General features: G+C 38.3%; 2 protein-coding genes across 2 annotated transcripts in view; one reads left to right on the top strand and one right to left on the bottom strand.

Annotated features, from left to right (window-relative positions):
• The window catches only part of LOC123318394, a 332,282-nt gene that overhangs the window by 264,913 nt on the left and 46,137 nt on the right, over positions 1-21,232 (top strand). The gene's annotated exons all lie outside the window — the stretch shown is intronic.
• LOC123318708 lies at positions 950-13,079 on the bottom strand. Its single transcript, XM_044905408.1, has 2 exons — positions 12,789-13,079; positions 950-1,805 (listed from the first exon to the last, which is right to left on the bottom strand). The coding sequence occupies exons 1-2, from the start codon at positions 12,966-12,968 to the stop codon at positions 1,602-1,604; spliced, it is 384 nt and encodes a 127-aa protein (XP_044761343.1). The 5' UTR covers positions 12,969-13,079; the 3' UTR covers positions 950-1,601.

Raw genomic sequence — 21,232 nt, 5'->3', positions numbered from 1 at the left:
AACGGGTAATTCACTAAGCTACATTTTCAAAGAATATATCTCCGGTTAACCACAGAGAGTCAATGAACTACTCTCAATCTCTCCTTGATAATCACTGGATAAGGTTCCAATAAATCACTACTTGAAGTTTTAAGAATTTTCCTCTCCTAGGTTAAACTTAAAGTATGGGATTTTACGGAATCACTTATGCTTTAATCAAATTCTCTATTTACAAAATTGATTCAATCGCCTCTCTTTCTATTATTGGTATCTCAGTGACTCAGTGACGAACAAAGCCAGACAAAAAGAGTTGGCGGACGAAAAGTGTATGCGGACGAAAAGTACTTGCCGATTTTCGTTCGGAAATTGTAAGTAAAATGTCATTCCTTGTTTAGTTCGACGAAAAAATAGATATATACGTGCGTCAGTGCACGTGGAAAGTGATACTTTCAAAACGCCAGTAGGACAAGAGGTCTTTTTCATCGAGAACATCGAAACCACCCACTTTAAAGCACTTTTACGACATTCCCTCATCGGGCACTCCATATTTACATTGCTATCGGAGAGATTGAATAAATTCGATAATATTATTGACGAGCTGAGCCAGACGAAAAGAGTTTGCGGACGAAAAGTGTATGAGGACGAGAAGTTACCCGTTTTATGGCCTCATCCAGGTATTGAACACTAACATTCAGACCACGTATATACCTAATCCATTGGTAAAATCTAGCCGATTTCGTAAAGAATCAATTTGACAACATCAAATGACAGTTATTGTCACAGCCACTTATGTTTTCATCAAATTCTGTATTCACATATTGATTCAATCTCCCCGGGATCTATTATAATATATTGCTTAGTGACGAAGAGCCGGACGAAAAGTGAATCAGGACGAAAAGTACTCGCCGGAAAGTAGTAGAAAGTAGTACACGAAATGTAATTTTTCGTTTAGGTCGACGAAAAAGTCGATATTCATGTGCTTGAATGTATCTGGAAAGTGATACTTTCAAAACGCCTGTAGGAAAAGAGTTTTTTTCATCGAGAACATCGAAACCACCCACTTTAAAGCACTTCTACGACTTTCCCACACCGGACACCCCATATTTACATCGCTATCGAACGGATTGAATAAATCCGATAATATAATCGACTCCGATCGTCCTAATGGACCGGTAACGTAATACGCAAACCCACGCGACCGTTTTTTCCGCACGGTAGTCGACCGGACCCGTTCCCAACGACCCAATCAAGGTCCCCCCCGCGAGAATTCATTACGGCCTGCCGTAAAAAATAAAAAGAAGACCCGCCGCGACCTTACGACAAAAACGCAGATAGGTGTTTATCCACCATCGTTCCCGAGTTGGACGATAAGCGGAAAACGAGAAATTCCGCCCGGAGGCCCACCTGATTTACGGGCGCAGCGAGGGGGTCCGGCGCGCCCGTAACCTCGTATCTTCCGACCGGGGTCGGGGGGGGGACCGGGGGGGAAAACTCCTCGTTCTCCCGAGGCATGCAGACCAATTTAAGAGACGTACGGCGCTTCGGAGTTTTATTCTTATAAAATATTGGAGGCCGTTAATTTGAATAAAGGCAACATTAAAACATCTCTAGGTGCCGATGAATCAGGCCGGCTCGGAGGCCCGTTCCCTCCTCGTTTCCATGGAAACGGGAGTTTCTCCGCCAATGGCCGCCGAGCGGGCGGGAGGCTGCGGGTTGTTTAAGACCTGGATACGCATTCTTCCTCTGTTCTCTTCTTTTTCCACGGTCGGATGCTGCCGGGGGCGGTTGGGGGTGCATCCGGAGGCTGCGGCGGGCGTTGGTTCGGCCTGTGAAAAAAAATTCATGAAATTCTGAGACCACACGTGGTAAAGGGAAAAAACCAGAAAGACAGAATGTTTACCAATTGAATTTTCTCCAACTAAAACCTTTGAATTGTAGTTTCTTCTAACAGTAAATTCGAGCGTCTTTTTTCAATTTCACCAGGTTACGAATTGTAGGCAATGGCGAGACTTTTCGAGAATTTTTTTCATGTGGAAATTCATAGAAGAGATAGTTGCACCTCGCAAAGTTAATAACATGAATGAATATCTGTTCTTCAATGAAAAAAATTTTGTATTTTTTTTTTCGTTTGACCAATAAAAAAATTTCTGAGTATCCGAGATGACGAACTGATTGAATTTAATTATTATGTAAGCCTCATACAAATTAGTGGTTTCTGACGTAATATATTCATTTCCCCTTTTTGAACTGACCACTGAAACGGTGTTAAATATACCATTTCAACTTTGGAAATACTATTTTTTTCGATTCGGCCCTGATAAAAAGATATAGCCATTTTAAGTTTGTATAACGAAATGTGTCACCCCTGGAAAAACAAAATTACCTTCAGAATAACTGGCTGAATCTGTGACACTACACATCTGTGGATATTTTAAACAAAGTTGTGTTCAGCCTAAGTACCCAAGTTCTCAGATTTCACAGATACTTTTTGAAAATCGAAAACGGCACATTATACGAGAAAATGTGAAGAATACACACAAAACGCTCAAATGTTCATTAGATAGCGTCCAACTTACTTTCAAGGGTTGGGTTCTTTGAATTTTTGTTATTTTTATGGTACGTAATGGTCATAATGAGAAAACTAGAGAACGTGGGTGATATCCTGTGTTCGAAAAAGATTCATCAAATAAATGAAAAACTATATTCCGACATTAAGTTCATTCGATAAAACTGAGATAGAACTGAAAATAACGTTTTTCTATGGTTTTTCAACAGCCTGTACCTTTTAAACCGAGCCGATTCGAAAAAAATGGTGAAGGAAAAAAGTGTCTCTTTTGACCTCGAAAATCTACTGTTGAATGTTGAAATATTTGTACGACTGAAAGACTCAGCCTGTATAAGAAAAACTAATATGAACTCACTATTTCCTTTCCACTTGGTGAACGAATAAGTATGTAGATATTTTTAATAAAATGAATGAGTTACTGCAATTTCGTTGGCGATAATGTTTTTTGTAGTAGTCCCTGCACATACAAGGTGGGCTTTTTAAAACGAAACAGACGAGATAACGAGCGGAATAAATTTATTTCGAAAAAATGCTCGGACACGTCGATTTTTGTTTCGAGGGGGACAACTTTTGAGGTGAAATTCACAACTATATCGCTTCAACCCTTAGTGTTAGAACAACGACCGCTAAATTTTGAATAGGTAGGAAAGATAGGGTGAGTGATACCTCATTTCAAAGGCCTTTCTATCCTGAATTCAGCGTATTGATTTTTTTTTCTTTTATTGCATTTGTTTTCGAGATATTTAATTTTGAATTTCGTACAGTACCAGTTATTTCGCTAACCATGCTATGTGAAATCATCAATTATTTGACTAATTCATTCTGTGGTTACGATGGTAACCGTTAATTGTCAACATTAGACAACGAAATAATTATTATTGGTAATTATGTACTTTCTTCAACAATTAAGGTGGTTGTCTCGTCTGTTTCGTTTTGAAAAGCCCACCCTGTATAAAGGTCCTTAAAGATAGCTTCTAAACAGAATTTTTTTTCTCTCGGAAACTAGAACTGACACAAATGAAATAAGAAAATATTTCTTGAGATCTTACCCTTGCAAAGGGTAGAAAAAGCCAACCATTAAATTTGTTTCGCAAGAAACTTTTTTCAATATTTATACTAGACCATTTCAAAGTTGAAAGTTAATTTTTAACAGCCAGATTCATGTTGAACGTTTGTGGAGAAAAAAATTATTTATCAGCAGGTTCTTAGCTTGAGTCAGGCTTCCCAAAAAAAATTCATATGGAACAACCACAATATTGTTTGACGATATATTACCCCTTGAATTTTCATGAAAATTATCATTCTTTTTTAGGATTTTTTGAGTGTTTGTTTTGACTTCTCCGGAGTGTAACTGTTTTCCGTAAACACCAAAAACAAATTTATCCGATCGAGGGGCAACAAAACCCTCCCGGCAAGGGAGGGGGATGATTGAACGCTTTCATTTTCATTCCAAAGCCCCCTCGTATGAAAAACTGAACCGTTCCATTCAATCAAATCGATTCGGGCGGATTTAAACAATAACAGCGAGGCGCTTAAAATTCGTCGAGGGGAGCGAATTTAATTTGGCTGCCCTCATCGTAAGCGCGAATTATCGCCGCCTCCTTTGACTTCGGCCTCTCCACGAGGATTTTTTAATCAAAACGCCGTCGTAAATAGCTGACGGTTTAGGATTTCAATACGCCATCATCGAGGATTGTTCGGGGGCGGCTTATTGAAAAATTTCGAATTCTTCTAGCGGGGTTGCTGAAGACGTCAGTTTCGTTTGGGAGTTTGCGGGGTGGAAATGGCGTCGCAATCAATTAGGGTGCTACTTGAATTAGGAGGAATTGAATCTTACGGATCGTTGGGGCGATAAAGAATTCATTTTGTTAGAGTTCATGGACGGACATCTTTGTTAGCTACAAGGAAGGAGCAATAATCAGGGAGAATTCAACCATACGTTGATTTAACGTATAATCAACGTTTATTATTCAACTCTTCACCGCAGCGATCAATATGTAACGTTTCCTTACCGTGCATCCTCAACGTGTATTCAAAATCAAGTGGGGAACATTATATCAAGGTTGATTAAGAAACCATTCAACAACCACTGATATAAAACGTTTTCCTATCGTGCTTTCTGAACACATTTTCAATAAAGTAACGGTACACCCACGTTGATTAGGAAACGATTCATAAACCCGTTACTGTAGATATTATGAAGCGAACCTTTTTGACCTTTTTGTGGTAATAAAATAGGTCGATTCATAACAAGAGTGGAAACGACTCTCCAGCTCAAGAAACGTTATTGTAACGTTTAGAATTGGTAGTTATATTGACTCGAATAAACGAATAATTATCGTAGATCCAACCGATATTATTAACGTTAATTAAATTCTGAAATTCAACGTAGGTATAATTCTTGTAGTAGATTATAATCGACTTGAACTTATTACAAAACGATATTACCACGGTATACAGGGTGTATTTGAAGGTGAGACTTTTCTTTCAAAAGAAGGTAGACCATTTGTTAGCTGAATTATCGCAAAGCAAAGCAGTTGAAAAAAACTCATCTCCTGATTCGACCATGTGGTTTTGTTTAGGATTTTGGATCGTTCGTCATTTACGTGGTAATGAAAATGGATACTTAGGATTACCGAATTGTTCTCATTATTTTTTAGTAACTTACACGATTTTATGAAATAGCTCATTTCTATACCAACTGACAGAAAAGACTTAAGACACAAGTGTAAAAAATAAAATAATACTTCAAAATTTCACCAATACAATCCGTCCAAATTATTCACGAATTTTTTCACAATGGGCATCACAGTCTTCTTGTTCGAACATTCCAACAATCGTCTTAAAAATGGGATGAAATGGGGCAACATCGTAGCACTTCTTCAACATAACTAACATAAGCACTTTCAAGAAACTGCCTCGATATTCTCAATTTTTTTTCACCGTAAATTGCATGATACAACAATTATAATTCTCTCAAAAGTGACCTGATGCATCTGATCCGGTGAACTTGTTACTGAACCATTTATTGTCCAGCCATATGTTCATGTTTTGTTTCGTTTTTGCGATGCCAGTTTTAATTCCCACAGTCCCGTACTTTAAATTCAATGAAATTTTGTCGAACTTCTAGGGGTTGTATCTCAGCCATCTTGGATATTTTATACAGACAATTTTTGGTTGAACGACTTCTGGACTTCTGTCAAGAAAAATCTCACCTTTGACACCCTGTATTTTGTAGAATTTTCATTACAAGCAGAATATTTTCTACTACTATCAACATAAGAAGGTAACTATGAGTTAAACGAGTTAAAAATGTGTACTATGAAACGTACAATAAGTAATGAGTTTTCTACACGTATCTGTGTTTATTGGCCTCCTAGTATTATTTCAGTCCCTCAACCTCCCCTCGTTATTCACACAGAATTAGAATTCCCATTAGGTCGGTCGATTTATGTGTTTGTTCAAAAAATCCGCTTTGTTTGCCAGAGCTCCGGACAATAAAAGCCCAAGGGTGGAGGAAAATGAACTGAGAACTGTGCGCTGGATGGTTTACGAGTCTGTTTTCTTTGCTCGCTTGCATTTTTCCCAGCACAATGGAGAACGTAATGGCGTCCCGGAGAATCGGAAACGGGAAAATCATATCGGGCGAGATGAGATATGACGTCTCGAAATGTATTCCGTGAAAAAAGGATGAGCGGAGTGTTAGACGCGGGTAAAAAGGATCAAAATCTCCAAGCAAAACACGTTAGACTTATCGATGAAAGGTGAGAGTAAACATTTTACACTTATTGACAAAGAGTCGAATTTCCTCAGTATTTTGTCCACAATTACGCCATCTAGGAGTCAGTAGCGAAACGCGTTTCTCGTACATGTTTACTGAAGATGTAGCAAAATTCAGGTGGTAATTCCTCGATGGTCTTTCATTGTTCTAAACATAAAATGTATTGATATATAGTTAGCCTAGACCAGTTCCATGCATAAAAAATATATTGCGTTACCATAGCAACGAACAATAACTCATCAGAAGGGTCAGTGTGAAGTTTGAGGTCAAAAAAAGTGAACCAGAGTTTAAATTAAAAGAATGAAGATGTCCACCGAAATTGTGAAAATCGAAAAATTGGAGTAGCGAGCCATCAAATACCTGTATTTAAAAGGGTTAAGAGGTAAGCAGATTTACGAAGAAATGCTTAATACCCTTGGCGATCAATGTCCTTCGTATGCGACCGTGAAAAATTGGACTGCAAGCTTCAAACTAGGTTTTTTCCATTGAAGATGATGACCGATCGGGAAGGCCAGTTTCTGTGTTAGTCCCCGAAAATATCGATGCAGTTCATGACATGATTTTATCAGACCGTCGAATTGTGCTAAAACGGATATATGATGCACTGAATATTTCATACGAACGCTTTCATCATATAGTTCACGTCAATTTGGACATGAGAAAAATTGCTTCAAAATGGATCCCCAAATGTTTGAATGTTCACCAAAAGCGTGCAAGGGTAGAAGCTCGATTTGAAAACGATGTAGAACTCTTAAACTGAATTGTTACTATGCATAAGACTTTGGTACATTTCTACGATCCAGAAACACAGCAACAATAGATGGAATGGCGACTCTCTGGTTCTACAAGACCTAAGAAGTTTTGTGTCCCAAAATCTGCTGGAAAAGTTCTTGCTTCAGTTTTTTGGGATTTCCATGGAGTAATCATGACTGATTTTTTGGATAAGGGTAGAACAATAACAGGAGATTACTATTCGACATTACTGAAGAGGAAAATTAAAGAGAAAAGACGCGGAAAGCTATCCAAAGGTGTTTTGTTTTCGCAGGACTACGCCCCTGCATACAAATCTCATGTTGCCATGCAGAAAATTCGTGATTTAGGGTTTGTATTACTAGAACACCCCCTTATTCACCAGATTTGGCTCCATCCGACTATCATCTCTTTCCTCAACTAAAAAAAAAAGTTTAAAAGATCGTAAATTTTCATCCAACGAGGATGTAATGAAAGTTGTGGAGGTCTGGTTTGCAGAGCAAGATGAAACATTTTTTGAAAGGTCTAGAGACGTTGCAGGTTCGCTGTAATAAATATATCCAATTAAGAGGAGAATATGTTGAGTAATAAAGTATTTTGACATTGAAATTTTGTTTGGTTCTATAGTAGGCTGAGAATTTTTCAAGATTTTTCTTTTAATAACGTTCCCAAACCCAACAAGTATTTTCATCTTGATAATTTACTGGAACGAAAAAGCTATCTGAGAATTTTTCAATATATTATTATCCTGGTAAGGTCGCATCTGCCCACTAGTTGTTTTAGATATGTTTTAAGGAGTTACCACTCATTGAATTACAACCACTTCTCGCATGAAATCATTTATAAACCCCGTGGCAATCTAATAAAATCGCTTCGGCTCCACTCAGCAAAATCGAGAACGAACCAGTGTATAAATTTCGTGGTTCTCATCTGAAACATCCAGACAAACTCGTCCTTTCGAAATCCACCATTAGCATATCTCCCCTTATTTATGGCCGGTCAGAAGAAAGAACCGAGACCATACTTGGAACAGTAACTCAGCGCGGGGACTGCCCGGGCCCGGAATTCCACTCTCTTCTCATTATTATAAACCTATCAAGATGACGAACGATCTTGCCGGTTACAAAGAAAATAAAAGATTGAGATATCCAGAGGCGGATGGATGTGGAACCAGCCGCCATTCGGTATACGTATAAGCGGAGCCATTCGAGGCCTTAGAGACTGGTTTTTCTACGTATCGAGATTGATGTTTCTATTAAATCACGGCTTTCTTTCATTCGTGCCGAGGGAACAGGTATGGGATACGAGTTAATTCGGTGGTCAGCGTTTTTTCTTGGCAGATTTATCGGGTTTAGATCATTGGGAGGGCTTTGTGAAATATTCATGGCGACTGGAGAGGAATTTTTTATATACTTACAGTGTGAATCTATCGAGCGTGAATTTTGATCAGTAATCTTAATAAATACAGGGTGTATTTAAAGGTGAGGCTTTTTTTTCAACAGAAGGTAGAACTACTGGTCAAAATAAAACGTTTCACCAAAAATCACTTATACAAAACTTTCAAAACGACAAAGTTGAGAAAAAAATTGAAAATGATTACTAAAATAGATTCTAATACGATCCTAGACCGTTTGTTAGCTGAATTATAGCAAAGTAGTGGGAGAAAGCTTATCTCCTTATTCGACCATGTGGTTAGGATATTGGTAATGAAAATGGAAACTTAGGATTGCCGAATTGTTCTCATTATTTTTAGTATCTTACACGTTTTTATGAAATGGCTCATTTCGATACCAACTGACAGACGAGACTTAGGACATAAGTGTAAAAAATAGAATAATTATTCAAAATCTCACCAAAAAAATTCGTCTAAATTATTCACGAATTTTTTCTCAATGGGCATCACAATCTTTTTGTTCGAACATGCCAAGAATCGTCGTTAAAATGGGATGAAATGAGGAAACATCATAGCACTTTTTCAACATAACATACATAAGCACTTTCAAGAAACTGCCTCGATTTTCTACATATTTTTCACCCTAAATTGCACGATACAACAATTATGATTCCGTCAAAGGTGACCTGATGCATCTAAGCCGATGAACTTGGTACTGAACCATTTATTGTCCAGATATATGTTTATGTTTTGATTCGTTTTTGCGATGCTGGAGTCACCATCCACAATCCCGTACTTGAAATTCAATGAAATTTTGTCCAATATCTAGGGGTCGTATCTCAGCCATTTTGGATATTTTATATATACAATTTTTGGTGAAACGACTCATTTTGACGAGTTCTACCTTCTGTCAAAGAAAAGCCTCACCTTTGAAAACACTCTGTATAAAACGTTCTTCTATTATTGTACAGTGCATAGTAATCAATAAACAACTTGTCTCGATATTAATGCAACTAAATTTGGTCATAGAAATTGAGACAAAATGAGTCAAAATAGTCTTTTTTTATCTCGGAATCAGTGGCGGCTCCAGGATTGATATTGAGGAGGTGGCATAATATTCTATTTGAAATTCTGTAAGGTGTGTGTTGATTTAAAATAGGTATATCTTAATAATTGTTGTATACGCTTCGTATGTTCGAAAGAAAACTACTTCGAAAATTTTTATCTGAAGAGGAAAATAAAATCATTACTCGATACTCTCAATTTCTCAAAGAGCAACTCTTCTAATAATAAACCTCGAAATTTCATCGAGCTCGGAGCAACCGTTCGGTCTTGGCTAATTGAATTTTTAAGTGATCCCAACTTTTTGAGAATTTTTCGGAGGTCAAAAATCATTGTAGATGTGAATGTGATACATATTCTGAAAGAGCAACTCAGAATTTCATCGATTTCGGTGCGAAACTTCGGTTTTAAAGTCCGAAAAAACCCTTATTTCTATTTTTCTCATACCCGCGTATACGATATACGCAGTATATTTCAGACTATTGCCATAATTCACTACCAATTTGTCCAACCCATAAATACTTCACATAAAACCATAAACACGCGACAAAATCATAATCTCGCCATGAGCAATAAAAGGATGCTACAACAAGCATCACGGAGTCACGGACAATACGAGGCACCCATAACCTCAATCCCAGCCTGCCCCATGCTTCATTGACAAAACTATGACTTTTAGTGATCGTAAAACCCAGTCGTAACCGTCAATAACTAGCTGTCGTAAAATTGATAGTTGTCACCCGGATTTTTTACGGAACAAACAGAAGGACTGGCTTCCGCCCTTGTAAACAGAACGGGCGCGTCATTTTATTGGGCGAAATTAGTTTTAGGGCTTTTAATTTTTAATATCTTCGTATACGACCTCCGAGGTGTCTTCCTGAGTGGTTGCGATTACGAAGGACTGTTCTTGTGTTGTTTCCGGTAGTTTTCTAGATTTTATGGAGATGTTATACGTGGTTTTATGAGGAGGTCGGGTATGAGGCTTTTATGGACTGTTTTAACTACGAAAAGATTGTCGTCGACTGACTGGATAGATGGGTTTGCAAGTGTATTACTGGCTTAACTACCAAAAACTTTGATCGGTTATGTCGATTCGAGAGTTTTTCATAAAATATTTTGTTTGAATATTCAATATTTCTAATGAAACTTTTATTTCGATTAGTTTTCATTATTTTTAACCACAATCCTTTTCTTTTCAACATAAATAAGTATTAACCTGAAGTTCAAACCCATAAATTCAGGCTTTTTCTTTGAAACCAACGATGAAATTTCATGAAATCCTGAGAATACATGGAAACGATCGAATATTAGTTGACGTTATTTAGAAATATTGTATAAATACACTATCATTGTTCAAAAATTTCAATGCAAATGCTGCCATTAAATTTTTGCCAAAAAAAATGTTTGTAACAAAACTACACATAAAATTACGGTAATCAACAACTCGAATTTTGCATTACTCAATGTTGTTATTTAACATTCCAAATTTTAGGACAATCCAAAGAATATTTATCATTATAAAAACGATGAAAATGATAAAATAAAATATCAAAAAAATTATTAAAAAAGTGAAATGAAGTTTTTTTAAAAGTTTCGAATTTTGCGTAAGTTTAATTAGTGAAAAAATAAAAATAAATTGAAAATAGAGAAAGATTTTTTATGATTTTACAGCAAACAATCTATCTTCCTTTCGATGTACCCAAATGATATCTCATATAGTATTCTCCCACAAAATTCATATCTACTCGGATTATCCAAAATCTAATTAGCAACTGACATTCAAATTCCCGAATTTACGACCCCCCACGTGTCCCTTTACTTCCGAGACATTAAACATCAAGGCTAAATTCCCCCTAAGACTCGGTCTAAAAACTCAAAAACACCCGATCGTTGCACATACGACGATCAACCCTTTCCCCGGATCCTGATCCGGATCAAGGACCGTGTCCGCCCCCTACAATCCACCGATTTACGACACTCCCGGGTCTGTCCGGCGCGAAACGTCGCAGAGCCGCGGGCCGCGTCGAAAATTATAAAGGGGGTAGAAAGGGGTAAGTTGAGGGGGGTCGGGGGGGCGACGGACGGAAAGTAATCGGGAGAGGTTTATCTCGACGTCATAATGGGGGAGATATTTCAGATGAAATTTCCGTGATCAAATTATCGCCGTTAGTTATGCGTTGTTGGATTTTCTCCCCCACCCCCGGGGGGCGAGTAGGATGCGGGATTGGATCCGTTGTTGTTTTAGCTGCGAATTGTTGGTTTTATTTATCATTTGGAATATATTTCCCCTTGTTCATATACATAGGATTTTCTCGTTCCTTTTTTCGATCTAAAAGTTTCTTATAATTAATGACCTTTTATATTTCGAGTTGAAATTTCTCAATTCATCGTCCGACAATGTAATGATACATAAAATATTCCGTTTGAGAGAGATAAAATTCATGTTAAATCCTGTTTTGAGTTATGCAAACAAAAATTGTGATTTATAAACAAGAAAAATAATAATTTTTTTTTTACTTTTATACCTTCAGTTGGAAAAATGTTAGGTGAATATAATGAGGGGGTTTAATTCTTCCATTGAAAATATGTAGAATTTTTTTTTAACATGGTTTACCCCTTTTTAATGGGGGTTGTTAAAATTGGTAGAACGCTCATAAGAATTTTATGAATCAATACTCAATGCCAATTATGGAATTCAATGATATATAACTTCTTTCTGGATCATCTGAATTATTTTCTGTAATTTTTTTTTTAAAAACCTAGACCCATGTAAACAAAAATCACTTTTTATATAACCCTGTATTCGAAATTGTACAGTCGTGAAAAATTAATTTAACCCTTAAAGTAATGCGTCTGTTACCTTTTGAGTTGAATTTCTTCACTTCTAGTGTTGATAAGAAATGATAACGAATGTTTCGACTTCGTTTTCATCATCTGAATCATTTCATATTAATTCCAAGGATTCAATATCACCAATTTGAAAAACACATTTTTCTAAAGTTGCTACTTTTTTAAGGTTTACGTTTGTTTTGTAACTGTGTCATTATTTTTCATTTTCCAAAACCTACCCTTAGATTTTTCTACAAATTTTCGTTTTTGAGCAAGGTACAATTTTCTTTTTGAAAATCTGAAAACTCAAGGATATGTCCAGAATGCCCACCATTCCTTCTGTCCCATCCATCCGGCACGAAACAAAGAGTTAATTGACCCAAAACGTCCTCCCCTCACCGGCCAACCCTTGCAGAATTAATACTCACCCTACTTGTCCTCCGAATTGAAATTTGACGCAGTCCTGCCGGACACCCCTTGTAATCCCACCTACGGTCCAATCTCCTTGGCGATATATGATTATATGCCATACTCGAATGTTCCGGTCGATCTCTCAACCGAGAGAGAACGGGCCACGGCCCTCTGGATATGTGGTTATGTGCGGACATAGCCGTCTATCAACCGTTATCGCTCCAACAAATACAACCCTCGTATAAATGTCGGACGATCTAGTTGTCCGTGGTGGGCAGGGGGGTACTGGACGGTATTCGCCAGTCGCTGGGTCTGAAAGAGGAACGAGGTTTATGGAAATTATCGTAGTTACAAAGAAGAAAACGGAAAATTCTTTTTTTTTCTGAGAAATTATGTCAAATTGTGCTCTATTCGCACATAATCGATTGAGTACTAATTTTGTATGTATACTGTTTGACCTGAGGTGTTACCTGAAATGAAATAGCTGCCGATAATGTAGATCTACTGGATGTAGATTCCAGATTTCTGTATTTTAAAAGGTTGCCCTCATCAGCGCTGCTTTCGTCGCTATGTAGTAGTTGGGGAACCCAAGAGGGAAATTTGGAATTTACTGGAGCGTGTCAGATTAATACAAGGGGACATACCTTTAACCCTGTAGAGTACCTCTACCAAAAATAAGACCTGTATATAGGGGGAATTGTCTAGGACAGCCTATCAGAATAGTGAAAAAAATAATCGTTGTACAGACACGAGAGTGCCAGATTAAGATAAATGTGGTTAATTACATGTTGAAAAGTATACGTTCTTTTAATCTGACAATTAGAGCGTGAGAGGGCGTCAACGTTGCTAAAAAAAACGTCATGTGTACATTCTCGAGAGTGGTGGCTTTTTTTCATAATTTGAAACTGATGATTCAAAGAAAAAATATATAATCTGACAGTTTTCGCAAGCCGAAACAATAAAAATTGGCCATAAAAGTCACAGAAATCAGTTTTTTTGAATTATCTCCTCTCCTGGGCTTCAAATGGTTTTCGCATTCCTCGTAAAAGTTGTAGAGCACAACATTTTCTACAAATTTTGTCCGAAGCAATTTTTTCTACGTTTGAACGTTTTTGAGATATAGGTCGATGAATGTACATTGGACTGGGTTTCTACATTGACCTTGGCCTTTCGCATGTGTGGCTAAGCTCCTCGCACTCATCACCCTCTAACTCGAAAATGGTTTAAGGTATAAAAAATAGCTTCAGATAAAAGTTGTATAGAATTTTTCAATCCACAACTTTCATGATGAATACAGAAACGATTAGAGATAGAAGAATTAGGAAATTTTTAAAAAATGCCTTGTTAACATCTTCAAACTGTCGGATTGAGAAAACCCTCCCTGATTAGTGTCAGATTAATGAGTCAACACGTCTGCAACACCGTGATTAATCATCTGTATGAAAATCTGACACGTTCGAGTATTAACAAGCTACGATTTTTTTGCATTTTCAAAGGACCGCTGTGACGTCCCAATGGTCAGTAGCATCCTTTGGGTGAAATTAACATATTCTCTAAACATCTGGCACGCAGAAAATTTTTTTTCACCATTTTCAACTCTTCTGTACGGCCAACCCCACCACGCAAACTGTCAGATTAACATGAATTCATCATCAGAGACACGTAGTGCATACAGCATCTTAATCTGACACGCTCGAGTATGTAAACCTGACGATTTTTTTACATCTTTGAAAACCTACAGACGCTTTCCCCACCACTGAAAATGCATACATCATAAAACCCTTTTTTTCTTTCTACTATCTAATCCTCAAAATCCACTAGGTTTCCACGACGGCGCTCGAATAAATCCCGATGTAGCATCGTCGGCTCCCCAACTATCTGGAGTGTTCCAGTCTCGCCAGATTTATCCAGAGTAATTCTGTTTCGTTATCTTCCTTCTCGTGTAGGTTAATTTTTCACCCATGACGTTTCTTTTCATTGACACATGACTTGATACCTTCAAAATTAACAGAATATAGCTTTTTTGATCTTCAATACCTCCGAGAACAGGCTGAAGTCATGCCTTATTCATCGCAACATCCCGTGATCCATTATGTTCTCCTCCCAGAAGTGTCGTTCGTCTTTTAGGGCAATCCGCACCTGGGGACCCCCCTCACTCGACCCTTGATCCCCTCGGATTGTCCACAGTTCATTTGCCCTATCCTGTCAGCGTCGCTGATCCTCTTAGGCGGGCGCCGTCATTATTCCTGCAAAACAAAGGATTTTAATTGGGACGTTAGTTTGTTACTGGACGTATCTCTTAATTAAAATCGTACGTTTTTTGCGGTGCAATATCCTACTGGAGGTTTGAGGGTTGAGGATGGATGGTTAAGGAGTTGGGGGGTTCTGCGAAAGGGTTTTTGGTGGAGGTTCGGATAGTTAGTGGGCAATTTAGATGGTTCGCTCTTTTCAGATGAGGTTTTATTGAGATACAACAAGCTAGAAGTATGGTACACTTGATGAAAATTTCTTTGAGATATGTTCATGTAAAACACGTGTAGGTGATCTCTGATATATTCCATCAATTCATGCATATTCACTGTCTGATCTGGAGATTTACCCCCGGTTTCACGGATACTGATCGGAGAATCAACACTTGATTGACGAATAAACGTCAATTTGATTTCAATCGATATTTCAGTAATGAGCGTTCAGAATATCATTCTCTCCTCAGATTATATTTCATTTAAATCCATTCAATGATTCTCATATCAAATCCTACTGCTTCCAAATCTTCAGAATTGAAAAAGTTTCATTGAATTCGTTTTGGAAATCGAGTGACTGTCATATCGTTGATTGAGCAATCGAAGTTTTGTGAAACCCTCTCATAGAGTGTTTTCAAAGGTGATCATCACACCAAAAATTTTCTTCACAAAATATTCAAGATGGCTGAGCTGCAACCCCTAGAAGTTCGACAAAATTTCATTAATTTTCGAGTATTGGACTGTGGAAGGCGACTCCAGCATCAGAAAAACGAAACAAACATGTGGGTAGATGATAAATGGTTGAGTATATCCGAGTCTATCCGATTAGTTGCATCAGGTCACCTGAAAAAATTGTTGTATCGTGCGATATGGGATGAAAACAGTGTAGAAAATTGAGGTAGTCTATTGAAAGTGCTTATGTTGACTACTGCTATTATTGTTACCCTATTTCACCGCATTTTTACTACGATTGTTTTAAGGCTCGAACAAGAACACAATTGTGATGACCTTTGTAAAAAAGTGTTTTTTTACTATTTTTTTTGCACTTGTGTCCCTAGTCTTTTTCTGTCACTTCCTGTCGAAATGAGTCATTTCATAAAGTCGTTAAAGTTACCTACTAAATAATTAGAAAAATTCGGCAATCCAATGTTTCCATTTTCATTCCCACGGCAAAATGGAAGGGGTCAATATCCTAAACGAAACTATTGGTTGAGTCTGACATCACGAGAAAAGTTTTTTCCAATGACTTTGCGATAATTCAGATAAAGAATGATTTAAGGTCTTATTAGGATATATTTCAGTAATCCTTCCTAATTTTTTTTAACTTTATCCTACTGGAAGTTTTGTATAGGTGATTTTTAGTGAAACACTTTATTTTGACCAGTTCGAACTTCTGTTGAAAAAAGCCTCACCTTTGAATACATCCTGTGTATGTATATTGAGACTTGAAAAGACCAATTCATACAAACAATTCTAAACCTAAGTGAGTTTAGAATCTTTATAGGTAGAGGTAGCTAATTCCAGTTTAATCTTCAAGAAATTTCTAAAAATATCGTGTCTTAGGGTTAGGTACAACCTAGCTAATAAGATGATCAATTTTCTTTCGAGGTATCTCATCCCAATGCAGAACATTTGGTTCCTCCACCTACTAGACGTAACGCACGACTATGTTACCTTTGGCAGATATACCAAAGGTATCAACAGGATATCAACAGTGTGATACACAAGCCTTTCCCACAAAAAATTGAGGGCCTTATCTTTCACCACGTCATCACGCAAAAGATTCTGGATTCATCACTAACGATATTGTCATTCCATTCATGGTCCCAACTCTGCACCAAATCAGTAGATCATTACATTTCTAGTAGTGGGATGTTGGGAAAAGTCTGTACTTTTCGCATTGCGAGTTTCAGATGGAAAACACTTTTATCCCGTACTACTTTACTTTTTGTCAGAACAGACGATAGCAAAAAAACCACTCTGTAAATTGGTTGAAAAATTGATCGTTCCTTATGTTGACTTCTATGTTAATAAATTTCATTATAATACTGGGTTAATACTGTTTTCTAGGTACCTAATATATTTTTGTTGAATGCAGATCGATGATAAATTAAATTATTGCAGTTGGTTGACTATTATAACTATTTTATTAATGCGCCTCATGCCCGAAATTCCAACAGCGTCCGCGATAAGGCTTATTAAACCCCGATTAAGCCAATATCGCCCAAAGTTGGCCGTCATACCGTCATAGCGCCCTTTAAAATAGGGTTATGACGTCTAAAGTCCGTTTATCGGCTCTCTACCAGCATTAAGGTTAAACCGGATACCCGACCCCAAACGACCGTCGAGTAGGCCGTGCGGATGTCGTCGTTCAGTTGTTTTCGTCTTCATTATCTCGAAACGAATTCGCACGCACTCTGAGATCGGCGTCGAGCGTGACAATTGCAGATTTGGCCCCCCCCGAAACGAGCGCGGGGTGGGCTGCCGTCGTTTTCGACGTTAAATGGAGTGTACGGTCTGCGGGGGCGGATCCGCGAGCGCCCTAAGCCTTTGGCTCGCGGCGGGATCCGGTGCAATTCCCGGGGATCGTGGCAGCGAGCGTCGTAAGTCCCACGGATTGGGAAATGAAGCGGAAACGGCCGTTTCGCAGAGATATCGCCCGTGCCTGCTAGATACCGGAGGTCTGCAGGTCCGTATCGCTGCGAACGCCGTTTTTTTATATACTGCGTAGATAGAGTCATTCGGGGCAACTGTGCGAACTTTTGCCTTTCAAGCCATACCCCGTTTCAAATGTTGAAGCTAGGAAAATTAAAACATATTCATAAGATAGAGAATTTTCTAATCTATAAAAAAACATCAAAAAGCAAACAAACAAAAACGTTTTCTTTCCGCAAAAAAGAATTTAATAGAGAAAGTCGGAGTGCGTTCACATGCCCCGTATCGCGGGTAAGTGTGCGCACCCTCACGGGGTAAGTGAACCACACAATCAAAACAAATTACAAAACAATGTCATCAAAATGTTACAATATTAGAGAAATGCTGTTTATTGTCAATACAGAAGCGCCTTTTTACAAGCAGTGCATTATTGTTCGTGCCACAAATCTTGGTGAACACAACACTTGATACATTCCCCTGTTGGTGGCTCTTCATATTTTTCTGAACAAATAGGACAATATTGATCGAGTCTTAACCAAGAAAAACAACAATGTCATAATTTATTCCTCACTGAACTAATGCCCTTATAATGAATCTATGCGCACACTTAACCGCGCACACTTTCCCCAGTAAGCCAAAATTTGAATTGACGTTCTTATAAAGTTAAGCAGCTAAGAGTACCTAAATTTAGATTAATATGCCCATGATCGAATAAAATATTGTTTAACACTGAGGCACTCGGAACTTGGACTTGGCAGAATTTGCAGAGATGCTAAAAATTAACAAGAAAACTAGTGAATTTGATTGATTGCAAATAAAAAGTTAAAGAAACGTGGCACGGCGCACTCCTATGAAAAACTAATATGTCGATTCTGCGCCCTTGCTCCACCCAAATGAACCCCTCTTTCATACATTGCAATGTCGAGATATACGCACTGCGCACACTTACCCACTGCGCTCAGTTACCCCGAATGACTCTATAGTTACTCAGTATTAAACAAAAAGATTGATAAGGGGTGTGGGTAATTGATATGTGTTTTAAAATAACTCTTCTTTATTTCATCTAGTCGACGTTTCAATCAGTTAAGACCAAAGTAAAACAATTAGCTCTGTGGTTTACATGTCAATTCTTTTCTGTGTCTCCTTGATTATAACCTTGTGTTGTATTTTTAAGAACTTTAAGCACTGTCTTTTCTTGTCAGATAACGATTTTTATGTATGCCTTCCTGTCTTTAATGTCATCATTAATTTACCTGCTTATTGGTTGGTGTTTTGCAGTTAAAAACTTGAAACTCTGTATTTCGGTTAGTACTCTTGTTCGAAGCTTGCTACATCTGTCACGCTGTTTCCTACTGTCAATTTTGTGTGTTTTTAGAGTCCCGAAGAAGGTCCCCATCGGAATTGAAACGTCGACTAGATGAAATAAAGAAGAGCTATGTTATAACACCTATCAATTACCCACACCCCTTATCAATCTTTTTGTTTAATACACTTTGGGAATTAAAAGCGACTATCTGTATGAAAAAAAAGTGTTTTCTCAAAAAACAAATAATCTACACGTTTTCATTCGATCATTACTGTATCCCTTTACCGGGAATAAATCTACAAAAGGACAAAAAAAAAAGTAACGGTGCAAACAGACTTATAATTTCTTAGGGCTAATTGCGTCTGTGTGCCCTCCTGTGACTGAAGAGACCCAACCGTGACCTGCAGATCCTTCCACACTCAGGGCATGGATAGTCACCAACCAGATCTGGCCGCCGCTGTATCCTTCTCGAGTCTCCATTATAACTGTGTACCAAAGACCTCCACTGTGACCTGTCTAACCCTAGTTGTTCCCAGTTATGAATGGCATTAACTGATTTTAGGGATTGATGCAGTTTATCCTTATACACTGGCCTCCTGGTTTCCGAGCTCCCTCTGTGAATTCGCCGTACAGAACTATTTTGGGGAGTCTTGTGTCTTGCATCCTCAGAATGTGGACGCTCCATCTGAGTAGGGCCCTCGTTACTTGAGTCTCAATTGTTGTACAACTCTCGCGTTGCAAGACTTCTGCATTTGAAACTTTGTGGAACCATCTGATGTGCATAATCTGTCTTAGATGACGTTGTTGCGTTTGTTCAAGCTGTTTTATAAGTCGCCTACACGTTTATTTCCAGAAGAAATAAACTTTTTACACACATTTTCATAGAGAAACGTTTTTGTTTTTTTTTAAGTTCTCAGGGTGCTTATAAATCCTTTGGATGGAGTCTAACCTGCACATGGAAATACACAACCGTATCAATTCGGCATCACGGGCATTCTGGAAGCTAAAGGTCAGAGTGTTTCAAAATCACGACCTCAATCTGAAGACCAAGACAGCTGTTTACAAAGCAGTGGTCCTCCCAACGTTTCTTTACGGAAGCGAAAGCTGGTATCCCTACAGGCGACACATTAAACAGCTTGAACAAACGCAACAACGTCATCTTAGACAGATAATGCACATCAGATGGTTCCACAAAGTTTCAAATGCAGAAGTCTTGCAGCGTGCGAGTTGTATAACAATTGAGACTCAAGTAATGAGGGCCTGACTCACATAGAACGGCCACATTCTGAGGATGCAAGACACAAGACTCTCCAAAATAGCTCTGTATGGCGAATTCACAGAGGGAGCTCGGAAACCAATAGGCCAGTATAAGCGTTTTAAGGATATACTACATCAATCCCTAAAATCAGTTAATGCCAATCAAAACTGGGAACAACTAGCGTTAGACAGATCACAGCGGAGGTCTTTGGTCCACAGTTATAATGGAGACTCGAGAAGAATACAGCGGTGGCCAGATCTGGTTGTGACTATCCATGTGGAAGAATCTGTAGGTCAAGGTTGGGTCTCTTCAGTCACAGGAGGGCACACAGTCGCAAGTAGCCTTAGGAAATTAGGGTTTGAAAGCACCAATTTTTTTTCAATCTTGTTGTAGGTTCATTCTTGGTAACGGGATACAGCAATGAATTAAATTATGAATTTAGCAGACGCTAGCATCCTTATTTTCATCGATACCCTTATGAACTGATTAGTCAAGTCCTCCTTAGCTCTCCAATATCTGGAGATTCAGTGACAGACGTGGGGTTCCACTGATTGCCTCACTGGCGATCGAGCAAGGGTCTGCCAGAGTGCGTTCCACAGTTATAATGGAGACTCGAGAAGAATACAGCGGTGGCCAGATCTGGTTGGTGACTATCCATGCCCGGAATGTGGAAGGATCTGTAGGTCACGGTTGGGTCTCTTCAGACACAGGAGGGCATACAGTAGCAAGTAGCGCTAAGAAATCATAAGTTTGATCGCACCGATATTTTTGTTTTTGAGTCTTTTTGTAGATTTATTCTGGTTATAGGGATACAGCAATAAATGAATGAATGAATATCTACCGATCTCTTGATCCACAAGCATCAGCTCGACTCGTGTTTTACATAAACACACCCTGAAAGTTTTCACCAAGTGCGATCGTCTTGGTATGCTTATTATTGCAATAGAATGAAGAATTTTTGCTCTTGATCATTGTGATACAATTTTCAATGAAGACAAC

This window comes from Coccinella septempunctata, chromosome 8 (genome assembly GCF_907165205.1).
Source record: "Coccinella septempunctata chromosome 8, icCocSept1.1, whole genome shotgun sequence".
Lineage (NCBI taxonomy): Eukaryota > Metazoa > Arthropoda > Insecta > Coleoptera > Coccinellidae > Coccinella > Coccinella septempunctata.
This window is presented reverse-complemented; position numbering and strand designations above follow the sequence as displayed.

What these genes read in the sequence shown, in the direction of transcription:
- LOC123318708 (XM_044905408.1), bottom strand. Translation starts at nt 12,968, where the DNA reads ATGTCCGCACATAACCACATATCCAGAGGGCCGTGGCCCGTTCTCTCT. An exon ending in CAATTCGGAGGACAAGTAGG is followed by an intron (nt 1,806 to 12,788) that starts GTGAGTATTAAT and finishes TTTTTTTCACAG; the next exon opens with GCCGAACCAACGCCCGCCGC.